A 26763-nucleotide genomic window follows, 5' to 3' on the forward strand; every position below is an offset into this window, starting at 1 on the left:
CCATTTTTCTTGATACTAAGTAGTGGTTCTCCACAGATAAATCTAGTCTTTGTTTGCATTTGATTAATAAAAAGCCTAGCTGCATCAGTCTGGGCCACCCGGTGGGAGGCCGGTAACGCCCGTACCTGTCAGAATATAAAGGCTTCTCCAGTCTCATCCGTACTGTATTCGTTCTGTAATAATTAGGTCATATATGACAGGAAGAATAAATACAAGCTGTCACATGGTTGTTTGCTTCGGCTGCACGAATGATGCATGTCTGGTGATAATGCAGATCGTCAGACAAATAGAAAGAATTTCAGTCGTGTAGAGAGCAGAAGTGGGTAAAGCAGGAGAAGAGGGCCTTTCTTACCCTCTTACAGTGTGTCTTTTCTGGGCTGGTGAGCTTCAAAAGCGAGAGGGCGAATAAGATGCTCGTTGTGTAATTGTGAGCAGCATGAATAGCTATTGAATGCAGGCCGAAGTGATGTTGGAGGCGGGATGCACTTATGCAGAGTGGGAGTCGTGAAATGGTGGTCGTATCGGATCTACTGCTGGAGAGATTTCGAAGGCCAAGCTGTGAAGTTTAGACCACTTTATTCAGTCATAAGACAATAAAACGTTTAAAGCTCCCAGAGGGTTTTATTTCTCACAGACGATGTATCATTAAAACAGATTCGTGTCCGTGTCTATCAATAAACACAAAAGCTTTTTTGGCTGCAGCTTCCTCCTAATTTCTTTAAGATGCTCTTTTTTTTTTTTTGTCCTGTCCTGGACGAGAAGTGAGGTGAAATTAGGACACTCTTATCCAGTCTTAAATTTAGGCCATGGGGCTGTTTTTTTTCTCTTTTTTTCTTGCTTCCAGACTCATACTAGAGGTATTGATTTATTCATGATGGTCTTTTTCTGTGTGTCATGTTTTGCAGAATGAATCTCGTATTCTTCGTGTCAAGGTCATTGCTGGCATTGATCTGGCGAAGAAGGACATCATTGGTGCAAGGTAAGAAAGAACTAAAGGAGGTGTCCGGAGAAACGGTGCACCTGTTCAGTCTTTTCACGCATTCATTAGCAAATGCAAATGTTGGAACCGTCTAAGTGTGTGTGTGTGTGTGTGTGTGTGTGTATGAATGTGTTTGTCTGTATTTCCTCCTTCATTCATGTGGCAGACCAACTGAGCTGCACTCTGTGAGGCTTTCTCTTGAATTAGACAATAGACTTATCCAAACAAATGATCTGTTTCCCAGGAAAGGAGCACAAAGGGAAAATGCTTGGTTGATCTAATTTTTGCAATGTTGCAAGTTCTATTTATTTGACTTTAAAGTTCTCAGGTCCTGAAGGCAGAGGTCAGAGAGTGCATTCATTTCTGACAATTTGATTTCTGAACTCAACAGTTAACATTTTGAATCTTGTATGTACTGTGTTTGATGTCAGATGGGCATTAGAATAGACATAAATGTTTATTTATGTGTTGTTTATTCATTTTATAGGCCATTCCCAGCATTTCCTGCCAACTTTGCACTAGGGTTTATAACTTTACTGAACTTACAGCAGTTAAAACCATGATTCCTTATACCAATTTCCATACCATAGCATAATCAAATAAAAAAATAAAAAATTAAAATGAATTATTAATATATAAATGTTAACAATTAAATTAAAACAAATACAAGAAATTAAAAAAAAGAAACAAAAATACAAATTAAGTAAATGGTGATTGATGTAAAGTATCTAAAAGAAGATTTTTTTTTTTTTTTTTTATGTTACAAAATATGAAACGAAACTGCCGAAATGTTGTATTACAATAAGTACTATGCATTTTGTAATATAATACAAAATGTTGTAAAAAGAAAAGAAAAGTAAACTACAAAAAAACATAGGACCTTCATGCATTTATTAGGCAATCATCACCTATAACTGTTTACATTTATGGCCCCTGAAATGCCTACAATGTAGTTTGTCCATGTTTATCGTTTATCAAACTCTATTACTTAGCTAATGAATAACGTGAGCTTAGGGCAGAAAATTATAACACTCACATTTACAGCTTACAGCCTACAAGACCTGACTTTGGACATTTGTAAAGTTATGGTTATATTGTACCATAAAATTTTAATACATTTGCAGAGCCTAATAAATTTTAAAGTTTAAAATAAAATTGGCTTTAAACATTGCTAAAATGTCTTAGACATTTTTTTTTGGGGTCACTTTTCTTGTAGTAGGTTCATTGCAGGTTTAACCTTTGATACCAAACATTTAAATTCTTAGAAGGCTTAACAATTGTCACCTAGTCACAAATCTCTAAGAGTTGAACTTCAACTTCAAAGTGGAGGTGTCTGGTGCTTGGCTCTCTGTAATGTGTAATGACACATTGGCTCTAAGTCTATGCCACTTAGATAAATACACCCTTATCTGCAGTTGTCCGCTATGTTGCATAATACACTTATTTATTTTTGCTGCTTCGCAGACCGACGTGTTTCCTTCCTTTTTTTTTCCCTCGCAGTCAGTCACTTCATCTATTTTAAGACAAAGTGCCACAATATTTTATTAGGTTTTTTATTTGTGAGGAGCAGTGTTGTATGTTTAAGATTCAGTGTAGTTGCTACTATGAAACTAAAATAGCCAATAAATGGCGTTTACAACATTTGGCTGTATTGTTTGGAATATGGGTCAATGACGTGACGCCTAAATTTTCTGTCCGATTGCATTTTTTCAGGCAAAAATGGGTTTAAATGCCTAAAAAGATACTGTATATTTGTAGTACCTCTCCCATGTATGTACTCACTTTAAATTTTCAAAAACCTGTACTTATTTTTTTAAATTTTTTTTGTTATTTAAAGTGTCAAAACATCATGTGGTGTAACCATCCGGCCATAACTTCTGTTTTGAAAACGTCTTTGAAATTACTCTGAATTTATTCAAATTTATTTTCTGCACTATTTGGCATGATTTCCAAAATGTTTTGTAATCCTTTAAAAAAATTCAAAGCATTTGTATTTACATTTCCATCATAATATACAAACAAACTTTATCCGATGATGTCCATTTTATGAAATATCATGGGGTGCGACCATCAAGGAACTACCATTTTGGGACCTTTATGTTGAAAACTATTCAAACACAGGAAGTTACATCATAAACCCAATTTACCAAGAACCCATGGAAGCAGCAAGCAGGTTTGTAATTCTCTCAAATTGGAATTTTTTTTTGTAATGGTTGGTATGTAGTTGCCACATTTGGATGTCATGTGGTATGACCTCAAAAAAAATGTAATATTAAAGTTATTTCTACAAATATATATTTTTATTATAAATTTCATAGTGACCTTTTTTGGCAAGCTAGCTTGTTTTGTTTAGGTGGCCAATTCTGTGCCTGTAAATTTTGACTAAATTCGAAAATATCATGTGGTGCGACCAAATATCACGTGGTGCGACCACTGCAGACTGTTTTCCATGATAGATATATGTCCTAGATTGGCAGATTTATGCTTTTATATTCAATTGACGGTTTATATTAAAAAAGTACTTTACATTATCATTTGGAATAGATTTTTTTGCAATTTGGGATTTTTTTTTTTAGATATTTCAGACAGTTTATGTTTACTCTTTGTACAATATGAGAAAAATGCAACAAAAAATTTTTAAATTAGTAAATTAATTAATAAATAAAATAAATAAAATGTTTTTATTATTGCCTATTTATTAATTTAAATTTATTTTAATCTATTTTACCAGATGCCACTGCCAAACGAAAAAATTCCGACCCTGCAGCAAGAGCAGAGTACCTTGATAGGAGAAGAGTGAAATATTATTACAGTTTAAAATAGCTGTTTTCTATGTGAATATGTAGTAAATTGTAATTTATACCTGTGATCAAAGCTGAATTTTCAGCATTGTTAATCTAGTCTTCAGTGTCACATGATCCTTCAGAAATCATTCTAATATGTAACCCTAGAGTAGACCACAAAACCACTCAATGAGTCAATGTCACATGGGTAAAATTTTTTTAAATTGAGATTTATACATCATATGAAAGCTGAATAAATAAGCTTTCTATTGATGTATGATTTGTTAAGATAGAACAATATTTGGCCGATACAACTGAAAATCTGGCATCTGAGGGTGTTACAAAATCGAAACATTGAGAAAATCGCCTTTAAAGTTGTCCATTTATGTTTGCGATATTGCTATATTCACTCAAAAAAATTAATGTTTCTAAATGTATGGTAGGACATTTACAAAATATAAAACATGATCTTTATTTAATATCCTAATGATTTTTTGGAATAAAAGAAAAATCGATAATTTTGACCCATACAATGTATTGTTGGCTATTGCCACAAATACCCTGTGTGACTTGTGACTGGTTTTGTGATCCAGGGTCACTAATGATTTGCTGCTCAAGAAACATTTCTGATTATTATCAATGTTCATATTTTTTTGGAAACTGTGATACATTTTATATGTCAGGATTATTTGATGAATAGAAAGTTCAAAAGAACAGCATTTATTTGAAATAGAATCTTTCGTAACATTATAGCCTGCGCCTGAGTGTGACACTGTCCTTGATTAATAAAAGTATTAATTACTTAAAAAAAACTATTGACTCCAAATGTTACCTGTATACAATACTTTTATGAAATAATTTATATCTATAACATTATTATTTGTTAGAAAGAAATTCTAAGTCAAGTTAAATTAAATGGTGCACTTGTGTTTGTGAAGTGATTTAATTTTTTTTTAAATCATAAAATGTTTATGTTCAGGAAAATTCTGTGAAATTTGTATAAAATCTGGTTTAAATCTATTTTTTGTATAAAATGTATTGTTCATTGATCTCTTTAAATAGATTTTGAACTATATAAGGTCTTTGTGTCATTTGGAGCGACCACTTATCATGTGGTGCGACCAATAAAAGCAATCGCTGTATTAAATTCTAAATAAAATATCTTATTTCTGTGGCTGAAATATGAATCACTGATACAGTATGCTTTAGTAAATTATATTTTTAAAACATTTCTATCAGTTTTATGTGAGTATAAGTCTGTTAACTAGATTTAAAATGAGATAATTATTTACAAAAACTCAAAAGAAATGCAAATACTTGGTTTCTTAACACTTTAATTACTAAGAACTTGTAAAATAATGTTTAACCATGTTAAGGAAATTAATTAATTTTAAGATAAATCACGGTCGCACCACATGACATTTTTTAAGGCTACGGACAATTCATCTAGATGAAAAAACACTAAAATCACTTAAATTTATTTTTTTAAATTAATTTAGGTGTACACAACATCCTTAATGTTTGAACAATTGCAACAGATATTATTATTTTTTGTATTTTAAAATTGGCCTGTCGAAAATCCTTATACGTCATTGACCCATATACACTATTGTTCAAACGTTTGTGACAATCCTGCCAAGCCCTGCCAAGGCTGCATTTATGTCAATAAAATTGACATTATTATTGCAATTTTAATTAACAGTTTTCTATTTTAAAATATTTTCAAATGTCATCTATTCCTGTGATGGAAAAGCTGAATTTTCTGCATCATTATTACAGCCTTCAGTGTCACATGATCCTCCAGAAATCATTCTAATGTGCTGATTTGATGATGTTTTAAATATATTTTTATTAGGATAGGACAGTAGCTAGACAGGAAGTGAGGTGCGAGAGAGAGAGAGAGGGTGAATGGGATTGGGAAAGGTCCGCAAGCCGGGACTCGAACTCGGGACGCCCGAAGCACAACAGCGCTACATGTCGGCACACTTGCCCATGAGGCTATCGGTGCCGACATGCTGATTTGATGCTTAAGAAACATTTCTGATTACTATAAAAGTTAAATACAGTTGTGCTGAATATTTTTGTGGAAACCTGATACATTTTTTCCAGGATTCTTTGAATAGAAGCTTCAAAAGAACAGCATTAATTTTAAATAAAAACATTTTGTAACACTACAGTCTTAAAGGTGCATTGCGCAAGAGTCTGAGTTTTCGCAGAACTACGCCCCCTCTGGCGGCAAGCGAAACTGCAACCAGAGGTGTGCACGCTCACGGACCGCACACGCACGCTTGCACGAGCACGAGCTGGTCATAACCCAAGGAGCATCAGCCGCACAAATCTTTTGTTTACAATCATAATGTCTTCAGAGGTAATAAAGTTTTAAATCTGCAAGTAATTTAAAATATGTGAAAGGAAAGGCAATTGAGTAAATAACACACTTATGTGTGAGGGAAAAAATGGGGGTAGTAGAAAACTTCGTTTTTTATTCCCATCTATCTCCATGTTGAACTGTGTTATGTGTTTACTGTATCCACTTATGACTATTATTATGGAAACACGTTCATGAACAATATAAGTTATTACTTTGTAAAAGCTCAAAATAGTAATCATGATACCATACCATACACAGTCGGTCAACAAAGTACACCCAAATGTCTCAAGGTAATAAACAATCAAGTGGCACTATGACGTTACCATAAAAGCCAAACAGGCTAATCCGCCGAAGATTTGCGGGGGTTTAGCCTGTTTTATTGATCAGCTAAGTAGCATATTCCAATAGCAATACATCGTAATTAAGCAGTAATTTGCTCAAAATTAGTGTCTAAGTATCTAACTTATATATCAGCATTTTATATCACAATCATTCTGAACCTGATCACTGACAATGGTAAGTTAGTAAAACCTATTCCGATTGTACATTTATCTAGCTTACGCTAAAGCATTACACATTTTATGGATCGTCATTTATTGTCATTATTGGCCGTATCAGACATTAGAGAATGGGATATATCTTACCTTTTTATCAAGAAAAAAGCCAACTGAGAATCCCGTTTGAGCCCTAGAGCAGACCGGAGATTTCTCCATTTGTTGAAAGCCTTCCCTATGTTTACTCTCGTCTTACCCCGACGCCTGTCTGACTCCAATTTGGACCTTTTGGTTGCACTAGACAAAAGTTCTCTTTTTTTATCTTACGTGGAGTTTGCGTTGGTGTTTGAAATGAACTACAAGCCGGTCTCTTAGAATCCATTTTCTACGGAGAATGGCGGCGTCGGCGCATACACAAACCTGCCAGACATATGAGCGTGCCGTGAACGCGCATGACGTCACGCCCAGTCTCAGATTCCGACCCGAATCCCTCTTATTTATTTTACTGTACAGGATTATAGAGGCAATCGCAGTGATCAGAGAAGGGCTCATTCAGCCCATCAGGCAATTGTTTAAGTATGTATGGGTTATAAAACGGGTATTTTTAACATGAAAAGTTGCGCAATGCACCTTTAACTGTAATTTCTGATTAATTTAATGTGTTCTTGCTAAAGTATTAATTTTCTTAAAAATAAAGTCTTACTGACTCCAAACTTTTGAACGTCAGTGTATATTTGGCCGTGTTTGAACTGCTAGTTTACTAAATCTCACTCTCATACCAGTGTTGCAAAAAATGAATGTTATAATATCCAAGATATAGTGGGTGTTTACTGTCCCAGAGGATGTGAAAGAGAGGGCTCTTACAAACGTTGAAGGTGTAATATGTAATATTGACAGATAGTGGTTAAAATGGATACTGTATTATTATACCAAAATGAAAAATATCGGAGAGAGTTGTTGCATGCCCCCTCATCCTCAGACTCGACACGCAACAGGAACAACCACAGTTGACAATGGAAGGCGACCAAGAGTTAAATTATCTGTGTTTTAATATGCCTCTGGTCATAGAGCTTTTTAAATGGATCCCGAGACTTTTTGGGTCGGATAGAATCTGTGATCACTAACCCAATTCGTTTGATGGCTTCCATGTCTGCATTGCGCTGGCGAAACCTGGCAACCTGGGGTGTCGAAAATACTATTGGGTAAACTGGCAGTGGGTGGGATCATGCAGACCAAAACAAAAACAGACATTCTGACACGGAACGCACATTTCAAAGTAGAATAACTGGCTGTAGCATTCTTTTTCAGAGAAACCTTGGTGAACTTGGTGTGTTTCCTAAATATCTGCAAACATATTATGGTATTTTTATGCTTTAGTACAGTAAACAAAAAAATTATATACAGCACCTTTACAGCTAGGGGTAGGCAATGCTTTTCATAAACACTTTTTGTTATACTGGTTGAAAATCTTTTCACATCTTTATAGTAATTAATAAAAGAAGTTCATTATTATTAATGGTATGTGCTTTGAGACATGAGGTAGTTTAATGCCGTCTCTCGTGGTGCTTTGCAGACTCTGCTCTGGTTGTGCACGTTTGTGTGTTTTGGTGTGGCTTTGAAGAGCGCTCTGAAGGAAGGGTGGGATCTTATGCTTTCAAAGCTAGCTTGCTATTGCTAGCCTCTACGAAACTGCACTACCTACTTAGCTTTAACCTTGGCTAATTATCATCCAAATTGATAATATAATAAAACTATATAATATAACTGGATATTAGCACATTCTCTTTATGGTGAGTCGGATCATTCATCTTGGTAACACCACATTATTTCAGCTATTTTCTAATTATGAATATATGGTAACCGTCATGCTGTGGAAACCCTTGAGTGCCCATTTGCCACTGCTGTCACAGTAAATGTGATTATACCATGGTCTTTCTGAATATTCAATTCTGATTGGCTGGAAAGTGTAAAAAAAAAAAAAAAAAAAAAAACTTTCATGCACAGGTAACTCAGAGTCAGTTTAATCACCGTTCTATATTAATGTGCTGTTTTCATTGAAGCGCACACACACACACGCTGTGCACATACAGAAACATTCAGAAGCACAGAAACTGCCCCACGACTTTTAATAAAATAGCTTCGCTACTGAGGCGCTACATTATATTTCTCAGTTTAAGTAATTAAACTGACAGCACGGTTTTTAATAAAGAGAGACTCTGCACAGACATAGACATATCTATCTCTCTCTCTCTCTCTCTCTCTCTCTCTCGTTTACTCTCTCTTTCTCTCTCTCTCTCGATAATTAATTGAAAAACTCTTAAATTCATTCATTCAAATAAATATGTAATTTTACACAGTATCTCTATGTCTGATCCAACGCAAGCAAATGTTTAATGTTATCCTTCCGGTCAAATATTGTGCTGCAAACATCAACAACAGCTTTAAGTTGTCATTGCTGTCAAATGATCATAATATAAGCAGGATAATCCATGGCTAGCTGTGCATTAAAGATTTGTATGCGCTTCACGGAGGCCTCCATGTTGTGCATTAAAATCATTTAATGCACAGATAGCCATGTATTATCCCTTGCATATTCATTCTAGATTAATTAAAACAGGCCATGCCTCTATCAAAAAGGCGACTAGTTCTTTTAACTGAAAGTTAAAGTTCCTTTGTCATATTGAGCATTAAGATTTCTACTCTTTTTTTTTTTTTTCTAGTGGGCCATCTCCTCATATTATCATCTGTTGTCATCAGAAAAGTGTTTGAAAAGATTTGTTGTAAATATCCTGAAAGCTTCAGACATTTAACACTGATTAAATTATACAAATGTAAGAGTAGTAAAATTGTATTTAATGTAATACTATACAGAAAATGTTCTACAAATGTCAGTTTTTGGTTTGAATGAGGAAAGAAATTGATGTGTAAAATGGTTTGTATTTGTCTCTTTCTCGTTTTGCTCTATCAGCTTTCTGTTTCTTTCTGTCTCACACTTGCTCCTGTGGTGTAGACGTCACAGCTCCTTATGTTCTAACTGTGCTGATCTACTGTAGGTTCCATCAGACCTGTCTGCTCCAATCACAGGGTCTTAGAGTGTGTGTGTGTGTCAGCGTGAGTGTTTGTGTATCCCAAGTTCCTACTGGTCGTAGATATTAGACATTCTAATACGCATTATGGGTATCTCCTCTATGGACAGATTGCTCAACGGCATGAGTATTTCTGAGTCTGACGTGTTTGGTTCATGAGGATGATGCTACATCTGTGCTAATTAAAGCAAAAGATGTGCAGCTGAGCAAATAAGACGCCACAAGGCACCATCACAGATGTCTCAACGGAAAAAGTGAGGAGGGTTTGATAGAACAAAATCTGACTCCGAACAGTATGTCTCTCTCATTTGCTACCTCTTTTGACGAATCATTCATGTACTGAATAGCGAAATTAATTTAAAGCCATATCTAACATCTGCACTTAATTTCTCGAAGTCTCTCTACGTTCAGACTGTTAGTCCAAATCCGTTTTTTGTGCATGTTATAAATAGGAAAACATCTGTATTACAAACTCTCCATGTTGCGGCGGTTGTTTTTGCCGTGTACCTACAGCCATTTGCCAGCAGCCATATCACCCTGTAGCCCAAGACTGGTTGCTCACTGAAGCTAAGCAGGGTTGAGCCTGGTTAGTACCTGGATGGGAGACCGCCTGAGAAAACCAGATTGCTGCTGGAAGAGGTGTTAGTGAGGCCAGTAGGGGGTGCTCACCCTGTGGTCTGTGTGGGTCCTAACACCCCAGTGTAGTGATGGGGACACAGTACTGTCAAATAGCACCGTCCTTCTGATGAGACGTTAAACCTCTGTGATGGGGACACTGTACTGTCAAATAGCACCGTCCTTCTGATGAGACGTTAAACTCTCTGTGGTCATTAAAAATCCCAGGATGTCCTTCGAAAAAGAGTAGGGGTGTAACCCCGGCATCCTGGCCAAATTTGCCCCTTGGCCTCTGTCCATCATGGCCTCCTAATCATCCCCATATACTGATTGGCTTCATCACTGTCTCCTCTCCACCAGTAAGCTGGTGTGTGGTGGGCGTTCTGGCGCAATATGGCTGCCGTCGCATCATCCAGGTGGATGCTGCACATTGGTGGTGGTTGAGGATATTCCCCCCTTCCATGTAAAGCGCTTTGCGTACCTAGAAAAGCGCTACATAAATGTAACGAATTATTAATTATTATCATTACCAACGCAACATCATTGCCATAGAAACCAATGCAGATATTCTTGAAAATGAAAGTGCTGTATGGAACACCCAAATTGGATCTGAACAGTTCCAATACACAATGTGGACAGTCAATAATTTTAGGGTATTTTCGCACCTGGCTCGTTTGGAACTTTTACTTCGGACCCTGTTGCATTTCTCATAGGCATTTTGTACACTGCAATCGTGCTCGGATCCACACCAAAACAATTACTCCAAGATCGCCTGAATGAGGTGGTCTCGCCCATTGAAAACAAACTCTGGGGCGGTTCGGTTGAGGTGAGAAAGAAATCCAACCCAATGGACCAACGGACCAAGTTCCATCATAATTCATAATGGGGAATGTGTTATATAAAGAGCAGTAGTGTCTGATTGTGTGAGATTTTGTGATTGAAAACCAAAGAGCATCTCTTTATCTGTGCTGCGTCTGGAAGGCAAGATGGATTCATTGAAATATCAGGAAATCCTAGGAGAGAACGGCATGCCGTCAGTGAGGAAGCTGAAGCTTGGGCATCATTGGACCTTCCAACAGGACAATGATCCCCAAGCATACCTCAAATTCCACCAAGGCTGGTTGCAGAAGTAGTCCTGGAAGATTCTACAGTGGCCATCAGTCACCTGACTTACCCCATAGAAAATCTCTGGTGGGATTTGAAGAAGGTGGTTGCAGCACACAAATCCAAGAATATTACTGAACTGGAGGTCATTGTTTTGAGGAATGGGCTAAAATTTCTCAGAAACGTTGCCAGAAGCTGGTGTCTGGTTATACATCTCGTTTGCATCAGGTCATAACAGCAAAAGGGTGTTCTACTAAGTACTAAAGATGCTTGCCATGAAGGGGTTGAATAATTTTGAGACTGCAGAAGTCATAATAAGCCTGCGGAGCGAAAATGTTCTGCGTCATCCATCAAGATGGATTGACAGAGGAACGTAAACAGGTGAAATTTGACCAATTAAGAGGATGTTTTACTCACATGTGACTTGCTCAAACACATTTTGGTACGCTTTGAAATGTTGCCTTGTGAAAGTGAACTGAATCAAGAAGAAAATGCAACATTGTAACAAATTAAGCCCGTTTTGGAACAAAGCAAACGATCCACTGGTCTGAAAACGCCTTAGATCAGACTCCAATCGGATACACAAATAATCTAATTTGGACTGACAGTGAGAATAGCCAGAGAGCCCACTTACTTTGCAAAAGCTGATCTTTTATTAAAGAAAAAAAGAAAAGGAAAAAGTGTGACATCTGGTCTCTTTCAGATTTAAACTTGATATACTGTAACGCATGCTGATTTAATTTGTTTTGGCTTAAAGATATACAGAAAAGTCAAGAATTTCTTGTTTTGAAAAGTTCAGATTTTGTGAAAACATATACACAGCATACAGTGTGTTTTTAGTTTGGGATTCTTTCATCCATATATTTGTTTCAGTAATTTTAGTTGAATTTTAGTTTTATCTATTTATAGCGAGCCATTTTACATTGAGCTGTATAGTTCGTAAACCTTGTGTTGTCATTTGACCGCAGATTGCTATCAACCTTGAAATGTTTTTTGCACACACAGTCAATAATCCTGTTCACCTTTAGTTTACTTTACTTGAATCAGTTGAGATCAGTCAGTTGATACTGTCCTCTGTCTCAGAGGCGAGACTTGTTTTGTATTTCCCTTGGTTCCCTTCTCATTTCTGCTTTTTGCACAGAGTCAAGTACTGAACCAAGTCCCCCATGACAAAGTCGCCCATCTCTATGGTAACGGTGTGCACTGTTAGTGTTCTTATGACACCTGAGCGGCTCCGTGGCCTTTAACACGGGAAAATGGGACAGTGATTTGGGCATCTGGGGTTTCTCTAGTGCTGGCCAAGAGAAGAAATTCCAAAGCAAACTGATTTTTTCCGACTCTTGCCTTTGTCTACAGGCTATTCTCAGAATGATTTAGGCATTTTTGTCATTTGTTATACACGTTTTTATATTTATACACTTTACTTTTACATCTGCACATAAACATATCACTCATCACTTTTTTTTTTTAAATCCGCGCCTGGAAGTGAAATTCATCCATCTGTGTTCGAAATGAGTAATGTGTTGACGAAGGCAAGAATGTCCAGTCTCAAAAGTGGTGTATTGTTTTATCCTAATCAAGAAAAGCCAAATCCTTATATAAACATTCAATTAGAGGCGACGGGGAATCCAGACACTGCAATTAAAAACCAGAGAAGACTGTTTTCAGCTGTACAACGGTCTAAAGAAAAGGAAAGGAAGCTAAATAACTGTTCCAGAAGCCAATGAATGAAAATGCAGTGCAGTCGTAGCAGTGACTTTCAGGCTGAAACCCAATCTACATACTTATACTAATTACTGAAATGACTAATTAGATACTTGCTGGCGATTTTAAAGTACACCTTTTTAAGAATTAAATAAGCTAACATGTCAGTACTGGGATGCTATGACATCATAAGATTGTTTCCAAATTATATAATATAATTGGTAATGGCAGTTCGGGATCGGAAATTGGGATTAGACCATACTTAAAAACAGGTTTTGCGTTTTATTTTTTCCCCTAGCACATGCAAAAAATGCATAGATTTTGTTATTTTTAGAATGTGAGACTATGCTTAGTCGATGTGGGGGAAAGGTGTCTGCTAGTTTAATAAACCAGCATGAAAACACCCACTAGACCCTTACGGAGAGAGTAAGCCACCTGGGATTCAGTCAAATCAGCAGTTCCTAGTCACACAGCCTGCTGTTTTTGTACAACTCTTTCTGTTTTAGGTTTTCTATTTTAAGTGTTTTGTTTTCAGTAAATTCAGGAAAATTCCGTTGAGTTCTTAAAAAGATGACTATGATGACATTTTCCCTCGAACTTTGTGTTTGTTGTCATGTAAAAGTCTTCATGTCTCCTTGTATTTAAAGTCGATGTAATCTCTTTCAGGTGTCAGGTGTAAAATTCCATATGGGAAGTACGTAACCAATTCTATACGTTTAGAAAAGTGTATACGTTTTATATACACCGATGAGACAAAACATTATGACCGCCTGCCTAATATGCTGTTGATCCTTCTGCTGGAACAGTGCTGACCTGCTGAGGAATGGACTCTACAAGACCTTGACGGTGTCCTGTGGTTTCTGGCACCAAGACTTTAGCAGCAGATCCTTCAAATCCTGTAGGTTGCGAGGTGGAGCCGCTTGTGGACCAACAAACTTGTTGGTCCAGCACATCCTACAGATACTCAATTAGATTGAGATCTGGGAAATTTGGAGGCCAGAGCAACACCTTGAACTCTTCATCATGTTCCTCAAACCATTCCTGAACAATTTGTGCTGTGTGCATTATCCTGTTGAAAGAAGTCACTTCCACCAGGAAACCATTTTCATAAAGGGGTGTACCTGTTCTGCATCCATGTTTAGGTTGGTGGCACGTGTCCACATGAAAGGCCGGACCCAGGGTTTGATTGGACAGAACATTGCGGCACACTCCCTCCACCAGTTTGTTGCCATCACACAGTGCGTTCTGATTTCATCACTTCCCCAGGCATACGGCCGTCTGGGAGATGTAAAAGAAAACGTGACTCATTGGACCAGGCGACCTTCTTCCACTGCTCCAAGGTCCAGTTCCGACGCTCGCATGCCCATTGTAGGTGCTTTTGACGGTGGACAGGGGTCATCATAGGAACTCTGATTGGTCCGATCCTCCCATAACCATCATTCACATTTTGTTAGACTTGTGTAATATTAGACCTCCTGTCGCCGGTTTGTGGTTTGTCCCTCCTCTGACCACGGTTGGTAAATTCTCACCTCTGCTGACCGGGAGCAACACACAAGCCTTGCCGTTTCAGAGATACTCTTGACGGAGTCGTCTGGCCATATCAGTTTGGCCCTTGTCAAAGCCGCTCAGATCTTTATTCCTGTTCATTTGTGCTTGATCCAACACATCGACTACAATAACAAATTGATCACTAATCATCTAATCTACTCAGAACTTGACATGTGATTTTGTTAGGAAATTTATCAACATTTTTCGCTTCAACTGTGAGTTGGTCATAATGTTTTGGCTCATTAGTAGTGATAAATGAATAATTCGAATGTGTGTGTTTTCCTTTAAACGTACAGTGAAAACACAATTGTCCCTTACATCATTTTTTCTCATAATAGCTTAATGATATTTGCACAATCCTGTATTTACGTTAAGTTTCATGCGATACATTTTTTTTTTTTTTTTTACACTTTTACAGTTTGAGCTTTATTGCAAAATATGTTCAAAAGTACTACTATCAAGCGTACTCGTCTTGTAAGATTCTTATACAACTTTTCCATATGGGATAGGGGCTCAACATGCAACTGACCTATTGTTTGATTCAGTCCCTCATTGTGCGTTTAATTGTTCCTGTTTGGTAAGATAATGAGTTTTGCTGTGCTAATCCTTAATTTTTTTATGGCTTCCGTTCTTTGTCTCCCTCCGGTTTCCTGACCACTTTTCCAACTTTACCTCACCCAGACCTATTGCTCTGAGTGTTAGTTGAGTTGGATGGGGAAATGCAGATACTATTCTCAAAAATCTGCCAAATCAGTGCAAATATACTTCCATTTAATGTTTGTACAAAAATACAATATTTTCTACTTATAGCTTCACATTGTTATCTTTGTTGGGTGGGTACATAAATTGATTAAATTGTACTGCAGTAAGTTTTTTATGGTACTTCAGAGTACAGTGCAACAAATATAAATATATTCCACACAATACTGTTACATAACAAATTATGTGTGTATTTGTGTAAGAATTAAACGCTGGGCCCTTAAGCTGGTAGCTTATCTCCTTGGGAATTATTTTCCCAATGCCAAAACATGACAGATTTATTTCTTCATTATTTAATTGCCTTACCAGCCAAAGGAAAGTTTCATAGTACAAGATGAGGGAAAAAAAGTGATCTATCAGTCTTGTAAAAATATAAATCCACTGTTTAATAAATGGTGATCTTTCTTAGTTTTTGATTGTATAAACTTTTCATTTTCTAAATTGTTGTTGTCTTAAGGTCTTATGTGTTTTTGTCTCTTTTCTTTTTCCCTCTTTAGTGATCCGTATGTCAAACTCTCCCTATATGTCGCTGATGAAAACCGAGAGCTTGGCTTAGTACAAACGAAAACCATCAAAAAGGTGAGTTTCAGTTGCACTCAGCAGCTGTGACATTTAGGGTTTAGTTGAATGTTTCTGAGAGATTTTAGGATGACTGAAAGAACTGAAAGTGAGGAGATAAACAAGTGATTGTTCAAGATGTTAAAGCCACTAGGAGGAGTACTTCCATAGACCGGTGGCAGTACTGCATGAGCTTTCGTAGTTTTATCAGGCCTTGAATAATATGATACAACAGTATAATTTTAAGAATTCAGGACCATGTGAATGTATGCTAACTACTCTAAATGAGAGAACTTTATATTTGCATTATTATACTGTGAACTGGGGAAGAAAATGTTTATTTGTCATGGAGACAATATCAGTCTTTATACTTTTAAAATAAGCTTAATTTTCTTTATGTAAAACATAATCATCTTATATCTTTCTTTTGATAGTGAGGTAAATTATAACCCAGTCATGTTATTGACAGGTTTCATGACATTCGCTGTCACAGAGTGCTTTTTTTGTGTGTGCAGTGACGTTAATGGAGTACTAATTCATACTTCCCTATTTATCTGTTTGTCCTTGGAATGCACACACAAGGAAATAAACAACGATGCCCAGAGAAGTCCTTTATGATAACGTCACCAGAAATTAGCAATTGAAATGAGCCTTGGTGTAACATTCACAGACCTCTTTAAAGCAAACTGCATGCTTTGTTTTGATGCAAATGTCTTATAGGCTGTGGAGTGCATCTGGTTGACTAACAGATAATGCTTAAAAAATGTGTTTTTAAGGGCAGAATAAGGTCGTTTTTATGAATATTGTTCTTTAGAAAAAATATTTGAGAGATTCTGACATGGTGAATGTAATGAAAAAAAGTCCAGATTACCTATCACAACAAAATCAAAATAAATAAATATGTATGTTTAAAGACAACATTAAATCAAATGTCTATTGTTTAGTATTGATTATTACTTTAACACATACACTTATGATTTAATTAAATCAGCTTAAACACTTCACAATAAGGTTCCATTTGTTAACATTAGTTAAAAATAAAAAAAACCTCTAAAGCATGTAATAATCTTATTTAGTAAACGTCAGCATATGCTAATACATTATTAAAATCAAAAGTTGTATCTATTAATATTATTTTATTATTAATTTAACCTGCTTTAACAAGAACTAACAGTGAACAGTTGTATTTTATGTTAACAAAGATACTTTAGATAAGTATAAAGATAAGTACTTTAACAAATGTATTGCTCATCAATGTTAGTTAAGGCTAGTTAATGTTCATTAATAGGACCTTATTGTTAAGTGTTACCAATATGATGATGATATGAGAATTGGGAGAACAAAAAAATTGTTTATTAATTGTCATTTATTTATTGCAAATGTCATTAAAATAATGTCACAATTAAAAAAATAGGCTTGATTTTTCTTAAGCAAAATCTATTTTAGCCTATTTCGTTAGATTTTTGGGTGAAATATTTCTTAGACATTCTTGACAGGTTTCATTTAGACCACTGAATGAAAACTAAGAGTTTGGTCTCAGGCAGGCGATAAATCGACTTGGCAAGTCAGTCAGCATTTGGGTCCATTCAGTTCCATTAAGTCAGTAATCAGAAAGTCCTTACTCTGAAGTCTCCTGTGCTGTGACTGCAGACTTTTCAGGTTATTAATAGCTGACAATGCACCGCTGTGTGGAACATAAGCCGCCTCAATCCTCAGGTCTCAGTGTTGACTGATGCTTTAAGCATCCTGCTTTGATGAACTAGTCTGGGAACTCAATTGTCTGTGGCACAAAACAGCAGAGTATCTTGTCTCATTGAACAAAGATGTATGTTTGTGACCAGATTTCATTTAAAAGTGTAAATGCCTATTATGAAATATCTACGTATATCTTTTACTGTAGGCCTATATGAGACATTTAGTCTTAATTTATCACGAATGCACTTAGTAGACGTATTACAATTAAAAGTGTCAGGAAGATATTGCACTCGTACATTTTTATGCAAATGTAATAAAACAAAGCAGGCAGTTTTGAGTGTCATTACAAATAGCAAAAATTGCCAATTACAAAAATTTGAGGTTATGCAATTTTACCTCAAATTTCATTAATCAAAATGTTTTTTTTTTTGTGGAAAACATACATTTTTTGGGGGAAAAATGAGGACCTTAGATGATAACATATGATGCAAATTCAGGATTAAAACAAATCCAAAATTAGGCAGAAAGAAAAAAATATATAGATCTGACATTTAAATATACTGTATGTAAAATAGAGGTTAATGAAGTTTGCTCATTATTTATTGAAAACCATTATTTTTTCCTAATTTAGTTTATTATTTAGTTAGAGTTTACATAATCATAGTACTGTAGGTGTGATGCCAGTTAAACTGTTTTTAACGGCAAAATTAGTTTTACAATAGGCAATTACCTTTTGAAGACTTTTAGACAAAGATGGATTAGAGGGAATTTGAGTTGCAGGCTATGACTAGATTAGTCTGTTAGTCGGGAGGTGACAACTGCATAACCTTCAATAGACATGGAGATGGATTGACTAGAGGCTGTTTGGCCAAGAGTAAGAGGAAGTCAGCCTTGTCTAGGTTAAGCTTAAGGTGATGATTGGTTATCTATTCTGGAACGTGAGAGATGCAGACTATGAAGAAAGTGGAAATGGAGGGAGATTATAGGATCTAGAACGGAGTGTCGTTGGCATAACACTGCTAAGAGAAACCATGTGGTTTGATAACGGAGCCACAGATAATGCCATCGGCCTGAATACAGAGCCCTGAGGAACTAGTAGTTGTGGGAACAGTAGTTGAGTATTTGATGTGTAGAAAATGACCCTCCAGTTGATTTGATTTGGTTGTATTACCAAGTAGGATAAAAACCAGGCAAGCAGTTGACTGTTAGACGCAGTGGGCATGTCAGGAAGAATCAAATCAGAGGAGAGAGAATGCCCTGGCTGCCATAAGTCATTTAGTCACTGTAAGGAGGGAGGATTTCAGTTCACCGCTATGACTTGCTGACTTTTACAATAAAAGAGATGAGCAAAGACATACAGTAAGATAATGAATCAGAGTTGGCGGGTTTATTTAGCTGACAATGAAATTCTGTGAATCAGTTCAAACTGTTTTGTTTCAGTGAATCAATTCAAAACTCTAATTCAATGATTTGGTCTATCATCACTCAATTGTCCTTGGATGAAAAATGTTTAACTTAGAAGTAATAAATGTAGGTATATTAATATTAGTGTTTACTGTGTGCTGTTATATTGATGCCTTTAATAAAAAGTTTGTAAGAGAGAAACATTTAAACATGTAAGAGCTGTTATATGTTATTAAAATGTTTTATTTTTTTTTAGCTGTATCGGCCAGAGCTTCATTACTTTGTTCTTCCTGTATAATTTACACCTGGGTGTATTTCTGCGCTTTAATAACCCAAAGTATTTTCACAAGCTTTAACACATAGTTCACAGACCAATAAAGCAGACGTATTTACAGCATCCTGCATGCTTGTGTGTGCGAATCATATCAGTTTACACGTATTTGTATGTTTATGACCCGCCAATCATTAATTTCTTGTGGGAATGTCATTTTAATTAGCGTCTTATTTTAAGTTTGAGACCACATTGAAAATCTGACATTCGACATCCAAGTAGGATTGGGATTGTTAAAAACTGAACACTGTAAAACTAATTTGAAATAGAAGCATTCTGTTGTCTCTATTCTATGTTAAATCAATTAAGGTACTCATCTTAGGACATTTAAATTAAACTGTCAATCAATCTGCCATGTTGACTTAATGATTAAGTTCTTCTTCCACTTAAAAGGATCGATACCAGTCAAGGGCCGGTGCACTCTCTCTGTCTGAATTTCAGCACCCCCCTCCCCCCCCTCTTTCCCGCCTTCTATTTATCTTTCTCTGTAAGCTACCATAAAATATTTTATTCAAGTATTGTAAATAATAGCCAAGGTCTCCTGCTCTAAATTTCCTTTGTGTTGTAAATCTCATCAAGATAATGGAATGCTAATCACTGTTGTTAAAATAACTGGATGAAATGATCCACTCCCCATTCTCACACATAATCAGGATTTTGTGCAATTGGTAATTGTGGAAAACATGTTATAGTTAATAAAATTACCTGTTTAGTGAATTGTTCATTAGTGTTTTGAAAGGTTAGAGAAAAAAATCTTAATCACAGAAACTGTTGAAACGCATAAATTAACATATTTGGTTCTTTTTCAGACTCTCAATCCCAAATGGAATGAGGAATTCTATTTCAGAGTAAGTTGCTTTTTAAATTTTTTTGGTTATCAGAATGTTTATAAGCCAAACATGGCTCATCTAACTCATAAATTCACCTGCTGGGTTTTGTACTGGAAGGCACCCTGCTAACATTTTAATCTGCAATTTTGTTTTCTTTATTAAATCTTGACTCTGTCCAGTGCTATCGAGAAATCAGCGCTTTGTAATATATCTCGGAATGCACATCTGTTGTTATACCTCACCTTTCGGCACCTCTACAATTGTAATAATCTATTATTAGAAGCAGCACATCATTTTGTGTGACGTCAATGGGCGGAAATGTTGCTCGTACGTAAAACAATCTAGTGAAAGATTGTGTTCCGTCTCTGCAGAGCTGCTTCGTTTAGAAGTCCATTCACACGGACGTGATTTATAGGTGCTATTCTAAGCCAATGATAATGCCCCCAACAAAATGGTTTTATATCTACATAGCAAATGCCTGCTTTGTATGGTTAGGTGGCTTGCATGTGACTGAGAAGTGTTTTTTTTTTTTTTTTTACTAGCTATTGTATTTTTGGTTTATTAATTGAATTTCTTTGACAATGTTGCTCAAAAACATTTTTATAACTTTGTGTTCTCTCTTCGGTCAGGTCTGCCCACAAAACCACCGGCTTCTTTTTGAGGTGTTTGATGAAAACCGCCTGGTAAGAACCACCTCCACCTGACAGTACATGTCAGTCAGAATTGTAGCAGGCATTACTGGTTCTATTGTGTTACATTTAATAGATACTAATGGCATGATGATCCTTCCTTCTCTTAAATGTGTGACATATTGTGACCTGTTGGTGTTTTCTGTTACTACTCTCTAGCTCTGCTCCAAAATCTAGTAAATTGCCTTAGTTAATTTCTATATTCCTGACTGCACAGTTGACAATTTTTGATTATTGAGCCACAGCCTTGCCACAATGAATGCATGCACATTTAAATCTGACGTCTAGCAATGTGATTTCAGGACAACATTCACCAGAAACTCAGATTTTGAAATGCTTATGATGACAGATGTCATCGCCTTCACTTCACTGTGATTGGCTGCCGAGTGGCTTTTTTTCATAAAGTTTATAAAGTTGAGCATTTCTTAACTGTTTGACACTCTCACTGTTTGCTCCTCTATGTTTTCAATCCCACAATCCCCCATGCAAGGTTTGAAAATAGAAAACACTCGCTTATCTAGCCAGTGTACTAAAATCGTCATAGAACATAGAAATTGTACGCTTTATATATAGTCCAGTCATTTTATGAAAAAAGGTTGAACAAATTGCAACAGAAGCAAACTCAACTGATTTTGTATCCTCAATATGTCCTGAGTAAGGATAAAAAAGTCCCCAAGAATCCCATTAGGGGAAAATTTGAAAAAAGTTTCTAAAGTACTTCTTCCTGCCTCTACGTATTAATGCTCATGGGTAGCCTAAATGGGTTCCATTCAGACCTTAACATTAAGTATTTTACTGTTATATATCTACAAGATTCAACAAGACATTTTCACCTGGCTGTACCCAATGTTTAGACCTGTTGTGGTATTTATGCAAATTAGCACATACATAGTTAGATTATGCACCGTTTGTCCATGTTAACAAACAATTTAAAAAAACTTGTAATACAATTTTTGTTTGTCTTGATGTAAGTAATCAACTCAGTAATTTTCATGGTGATATCTATAGGTTACATTTGTTACCCTATTCACGTAAGAAAAAGAATGAATAGGCGTATGAATAGGCTATATTTGGGTCTTTTTCGAAACTTTCCACTAATGGGATTCTTCGGGACTTTTTTTTCCTTACTCAGGACATATTGAGGATACAAAATCAGTTGAGTTTGCTTCTGTTGCAATTTGTTCAAGGTTGACCCTCATTTTGGCTTAAAATGACTGGACTAATAGGCAGCAACTCAATATTTTAAAATTACATGACGCAAATAGTTAAAATAGAAAATTAAATCAAACAATTTTTAACTCTATCTTTTCATATTGAATGTAATATAACTGTATTTATAATTAGCATTTCTATTGACTTTTCAGTGAATGATACAGTGCTGCCTTAGCTTTTAGTGACTGAAGAAGGCAACATAATGTTGCAGCTTACCCTTTGAGAGCTGGGAGCACATGTGATGCCTTAATTTGACATGTTATGCAGTCTAAGTAGGCAGCTCTCTGGGTTTTGGAATAAAGCTTGTGTGCTCCAGTTCTCACTTTTTTTTCTCCTCATAACAAAATTTTGTCTGAAAATAGCTTGCACCTCTCAAATGTATCTCCAAAAGAATCATTAAAATGGCCTAAAAAATGACTGCTTTAGTTGTTTGACCTGCACTGAAAGATAGATACATTATTAAATGATGTATTAATTGTGTAACAATGAAAGAATTTCCACTGTTATGTAACTAATGTCAGTGTTAAACCATTCATTAGTGTCCCCATAGCAACGATGCTCAGTTGCTTTGCTTGGTATGCAGTTACCTACAGTACAAACCATTTGTATTTCTAATGGGGTGATGATGTGGAAAAAGAACCAGTTTAGAGGTCATTTTTACAAATCCGATTGACCAGTTTTTCTCTAGGAACATTTTTGTTCCCAATTTGTCACAAAGAGTGTTTTTCATATTGTGAAGAATTGTGAAGACTGTTTTATTGTCTGAATTTACTAAATCTCTCAAAATTTGGTCTATAGTAATTGTGGTAACACTTTATTTTAGGGTTCAGTTCTCGCCATTAACTAGTTGCTTATTAGCATGCATATTACTAGGATATTGGCTGTTTATTAGTACTTATAAAGCACATATTAATGCCTTATTCTACATGACCTTATTCTACATCCCTTAAGCCCGGGACACACCAAGCCGACGACTGGCCGTTGGGCAATGTCGGACAGTTTTTGAGCGTCGGCCGACTAGTTTTCCTGGTGTGTTCCACACCGTTGGCTCTAGTCTGACGCTGTGAAAGAGGGAACTCTGATTGGCTGTTCAGCTTAGTGAACGAGTCAGTGCACGAGAATAATAGCAAAACAGCGAGCAAAAAAGTCAAAACGGTACAGATAAAAGGCTGTTCTAATGTTACGTCATCTTACCTGAGTGTTCCTTGGCGAATATTTCAATATTAACATGAGTGGAGTGGAATAAAGAAAGTGTTTAGCAGGATTGATATTCAAAACGGTAAGCACGCACTGCTTTGTTTATGGTTTGTGTTTCTGCAGCCTGCAGCGTCAGGTTTCCCTTTTTGAATGACGAATATAGATGAATATATCTGCTGAAATAGACAGTTGTCTCATTTACACGCAGGCACAGAACGCGCATTCTAGCTGACAGTCGCCTGTAGTTCTCTCAGTGTGTTCAAGTGCAGCTTTTTCCCCCCACGCAGGCGACGCGAGGCAACAACACAGTCGGCTTTCATCAACGCTAGTTCTTTGGGGTTGGTTTGGTGTGTCCCGGGCTTTAATCCTACCCAATAGCTAAACTTAATTACTACAACACCTACCTTACTAACTATTAATTAACAGTAAATTAGGAGTTTGAGACAAGTCGTAGTTAATAGTGAATATGTGTTCCCCATACTAAAGTGTTACCGTAATTGGTAATGTTTAGCAAATTACAGTCATGTACAGGTAGATTTAAAGTACATTTTAAAAATATTGTAAATAATTCGGAGAATCGTATCTGTCGCATTTACAGCACATCGATTCATCCACTTCTTCCGAAATACATTAAAGTAAGTGGCCGGTGAAGTGGGAGAAGAATAGAGTAAATATTATAGTTGCCTAATACTTGATGTAAATAAACACGTTGTATAGTCTGTATGATGCACTGAATGTTCTAATCACACCAGTGTGATTGTACTTGTCAAAGGGTTAATATCGTTTAAATGTACTAAATTGCAACTTCATCATTACAAACGTGTAACAACAAATTTATTTAAATACATGACATGTAAGTTTCAATAGAAAGATATTTTAGGCAATTTGAGCTGTTAACAGTGCAACTGCATCTTTCAAACCAGTAGTTCTCAACTGGTGGGTTGCAACCTACAAATGGGTCACAAAAAGGTTTGGAACAAGGGAAATATGCTAAAAGCAAATAATTAGGCTTATTATCTTTGAAAAGAAAGAAGTGTTTCTTCCCCCATTTTGTTTATTTTTTATGTATACACATTTTGGTTAATTTTCTAACATATACCATTTTGGTACTTTAATGATGTCCAGTGTAGAATCTGAGGCTGAAGCAAAACCAGTTGAGAACCACTGAGTGCATTTTATAGCTCTGGATCTGAAGTACAGCTAATGTTACTAAGTATAGCATTTGGTTTGTGACTGGACAGTGGGATTGTTCTCTGTGCTAACTCTATGATGGATGTGTTGTGTGTGTGTGCGCATGAGTTGTTGCAGTCCACAGGGAAATGGTTGTTGTCTCCCTGTGTGATGAGTTTTGGCCGAGTTTCAATGCAGAGCTGAGCAGAATCTGAGCGTCTTCCTTATATGTCTGAGGGAGAACATGGATGGTGTCCCACTGACTGAACACCGATTTAATGATTCTCACGCTTTCTCACGTACAGAATCTCTCTGTCTATTTCCATCGCTCTGTTATCTCTTTATTTTCTTCCCTGTGTCTTCTCATCAGTAACGTTGTGTTTCTTTGCTGTTTTCCCAGTTTCTGCTTGTCTGACTGTCTCTTGCTTTTTCAGTAAGAGCAACTGTTATTCCACTTTCTTTTGTACAAAGCATTTTGTATCCTCAAACTGTTTGACAGCTAGCTGTAATTAACACAGCATGGTGGTTCCCAAGTTCTAGTACCGATTGGTGCATATTTTACTGAGATCCGAGGAAGACAGTTGAGATAATGGCTTCTTTTTATAGTTAAGATGTAGATCGATGGGTTGTTCACAACAATTGATAGCAAATTTTGTAGATTTAAATTTTTTTTCCTTCCGAAAACCGCTGTCATGGAGACACATAACCATCCCTGAGTCGTGTGGGTGAGCGAATGTGCTTCTTGAAAACATGCCAGATCAAAAAACACCCGTTTGCCATCATTCAGCCAAATGTTTTCTATTAAGGGTTATGTAATGTCTCAGGTAATATAAAGACCATTTCTTAAAAACTAAGTGGAAAGTCATTAAATGTGTAGGTAGCACTGTAGAAACCCTCTGTTGTAATTCCCAGAATGCTTGGTGCTTTGAAACTAATTCTTACGCCATGATGTCTCCATTCTTTGTTCACAGCTCAGCCACTGCAAGGCATGTGTGCCCTCCAAAACAATACCTCCTTTAGAGAGCGCCCACACATTCACAATCAAGGCCTTTCTTTCAGTAGGAGTCTGTCTCGGTCACTCCATCCAATAAGATGCTGCACTGACTTCATGGTTTATGTTGGGCTGGTGTTGCTGCACAGACACACTCTAATGTTGTTTGGTGTTTACTTCAGTATTAAGCTATCAGACTTGTGATTTCTGGATAGTGGACCATAAAAACAAGTGAAAAAATTCCCCCAAAAAATTCCCCCCAAAAATTCCCAAAGACTTCAGAATATCACAGACTGTTTTGGTTTTTAGGTTGGCTTTTTTGCTAAGCAACCACCTAGCAACCATGCAGAAAACCCTAGCAACCACATTGTAACTTTTTACTAAACCGCTCAGCACTCCTTAGAATTGTGGTGGCGAGTTTTGCTTGGGTGAAGCGGATCTCACATTCTCTTCAGAAATTTTTTAAATGTTACATGTTGATTGGTTCATTTTACATTATTGTTAATAATTGTCTAATTTGAATTACATGGATACAGTTGTTGACCTACAATATATTCCATTCCATTCCATTAGTGATATACATGAAGTTTTTCACACTCCTGGCAATTAAGTGCCCTCTGTTTCTTCTTAGACAAAGCTCTGTCTTTGTGCAGTGTCTCTTCAAGTTTGAGTACAGACAGTGTAGTGTCATCTCTCTAGTACATGATGTGGGTATTGCACATCGGCTTTAGCAACTTATTCAGCCTGTCAGCAGTCTGGGTAAAATCATTATGATATTTGCATATCTGTTAGCAGAGGGTTCTGGATACTGATCTAAAGATTCAGATTTTATGGATGATGGTTGTTGTGCAAAAGCAAATGTCAGCACGAAAACTTGAAATTATTTACCCAAACAGATTTTTAGAAAGAGAAAAAAATTACACAAGCTTGTGGCTTATATATGATAAATATGGCTGTCAGTGATTGATCATATTTCAAAAAATTCCAGAAAAGGTAAAACACGTTTTATATATTTGTTTTTCAGATTACGCACAATTTAAAATGTTCAAAGTAAAAAGTAAAGTAAATTGCTTTGTTGGTTTTGTTTTAGAGTGTTCATGATTGTAGTTTTTTTTTTTTCTTCTTTTTTTCTCTAGTTCTAATTAAATGGTCCCTCGGCTGCATCCTGAATCATTGTCTCTGTGTTGAAAGAGAGTGACTGTTGTGGTTTAAAACTTAATTTGAGTTTTTTTTAGTGAAACGG

At 36.3% G+C, this 26763-nt stretch overlaps 1 protein-coding gene across 10 annotated transcripts in view; it reads left to right on the plus strand.

Annotated features, from left to right (window-relative positions):
* Nucleotides 1–26763, plus strand: part of nedd4l (NEDD4 like E3 ubiquitin protein ligase) — an 82957-nt gene that overhangs the window by 9505 nt on the left and 46689 nt on the right. For all 10 annotated transcript variants that reach the window (XM_084387808.1, XM_084387809.1, XM_084387810.1 and 7 more), the window contains exons 2-5: nucleotides 906–979; nucleotides 15941–16022; nucleotides 20241–20279; nucleotides 20891–20944. In XM_084387808.1, coding sequence (XP_084243934.1) covers nucleotides 906–979; nucleotides 15941–16022; nucleotides 20241–20279; nucleotides 20891–20944 — 249 coding nt within the window. The remainder of the gene's footprint in view (nucleotides 1–905; nucleotides 980–15940; nucleotides 16023–20240; nucleotides 20280–20890; nucleotides 20945–26763) is intronic.

The sequence above is a fragment of the Rutilus rutilus genome, assembly GCF_951802725.1.
Source record: "Rutilus rutilus genome assembly, chromosome: 18".
In the NCBI taxonomy this organism is placed as follows: domain Eukaryota; kingdom Metazoa; phylum Chordata; class Actinopteri; order Cypriniformes; family Leuciscidae; genus Rutilus; species Rutilus rutilus.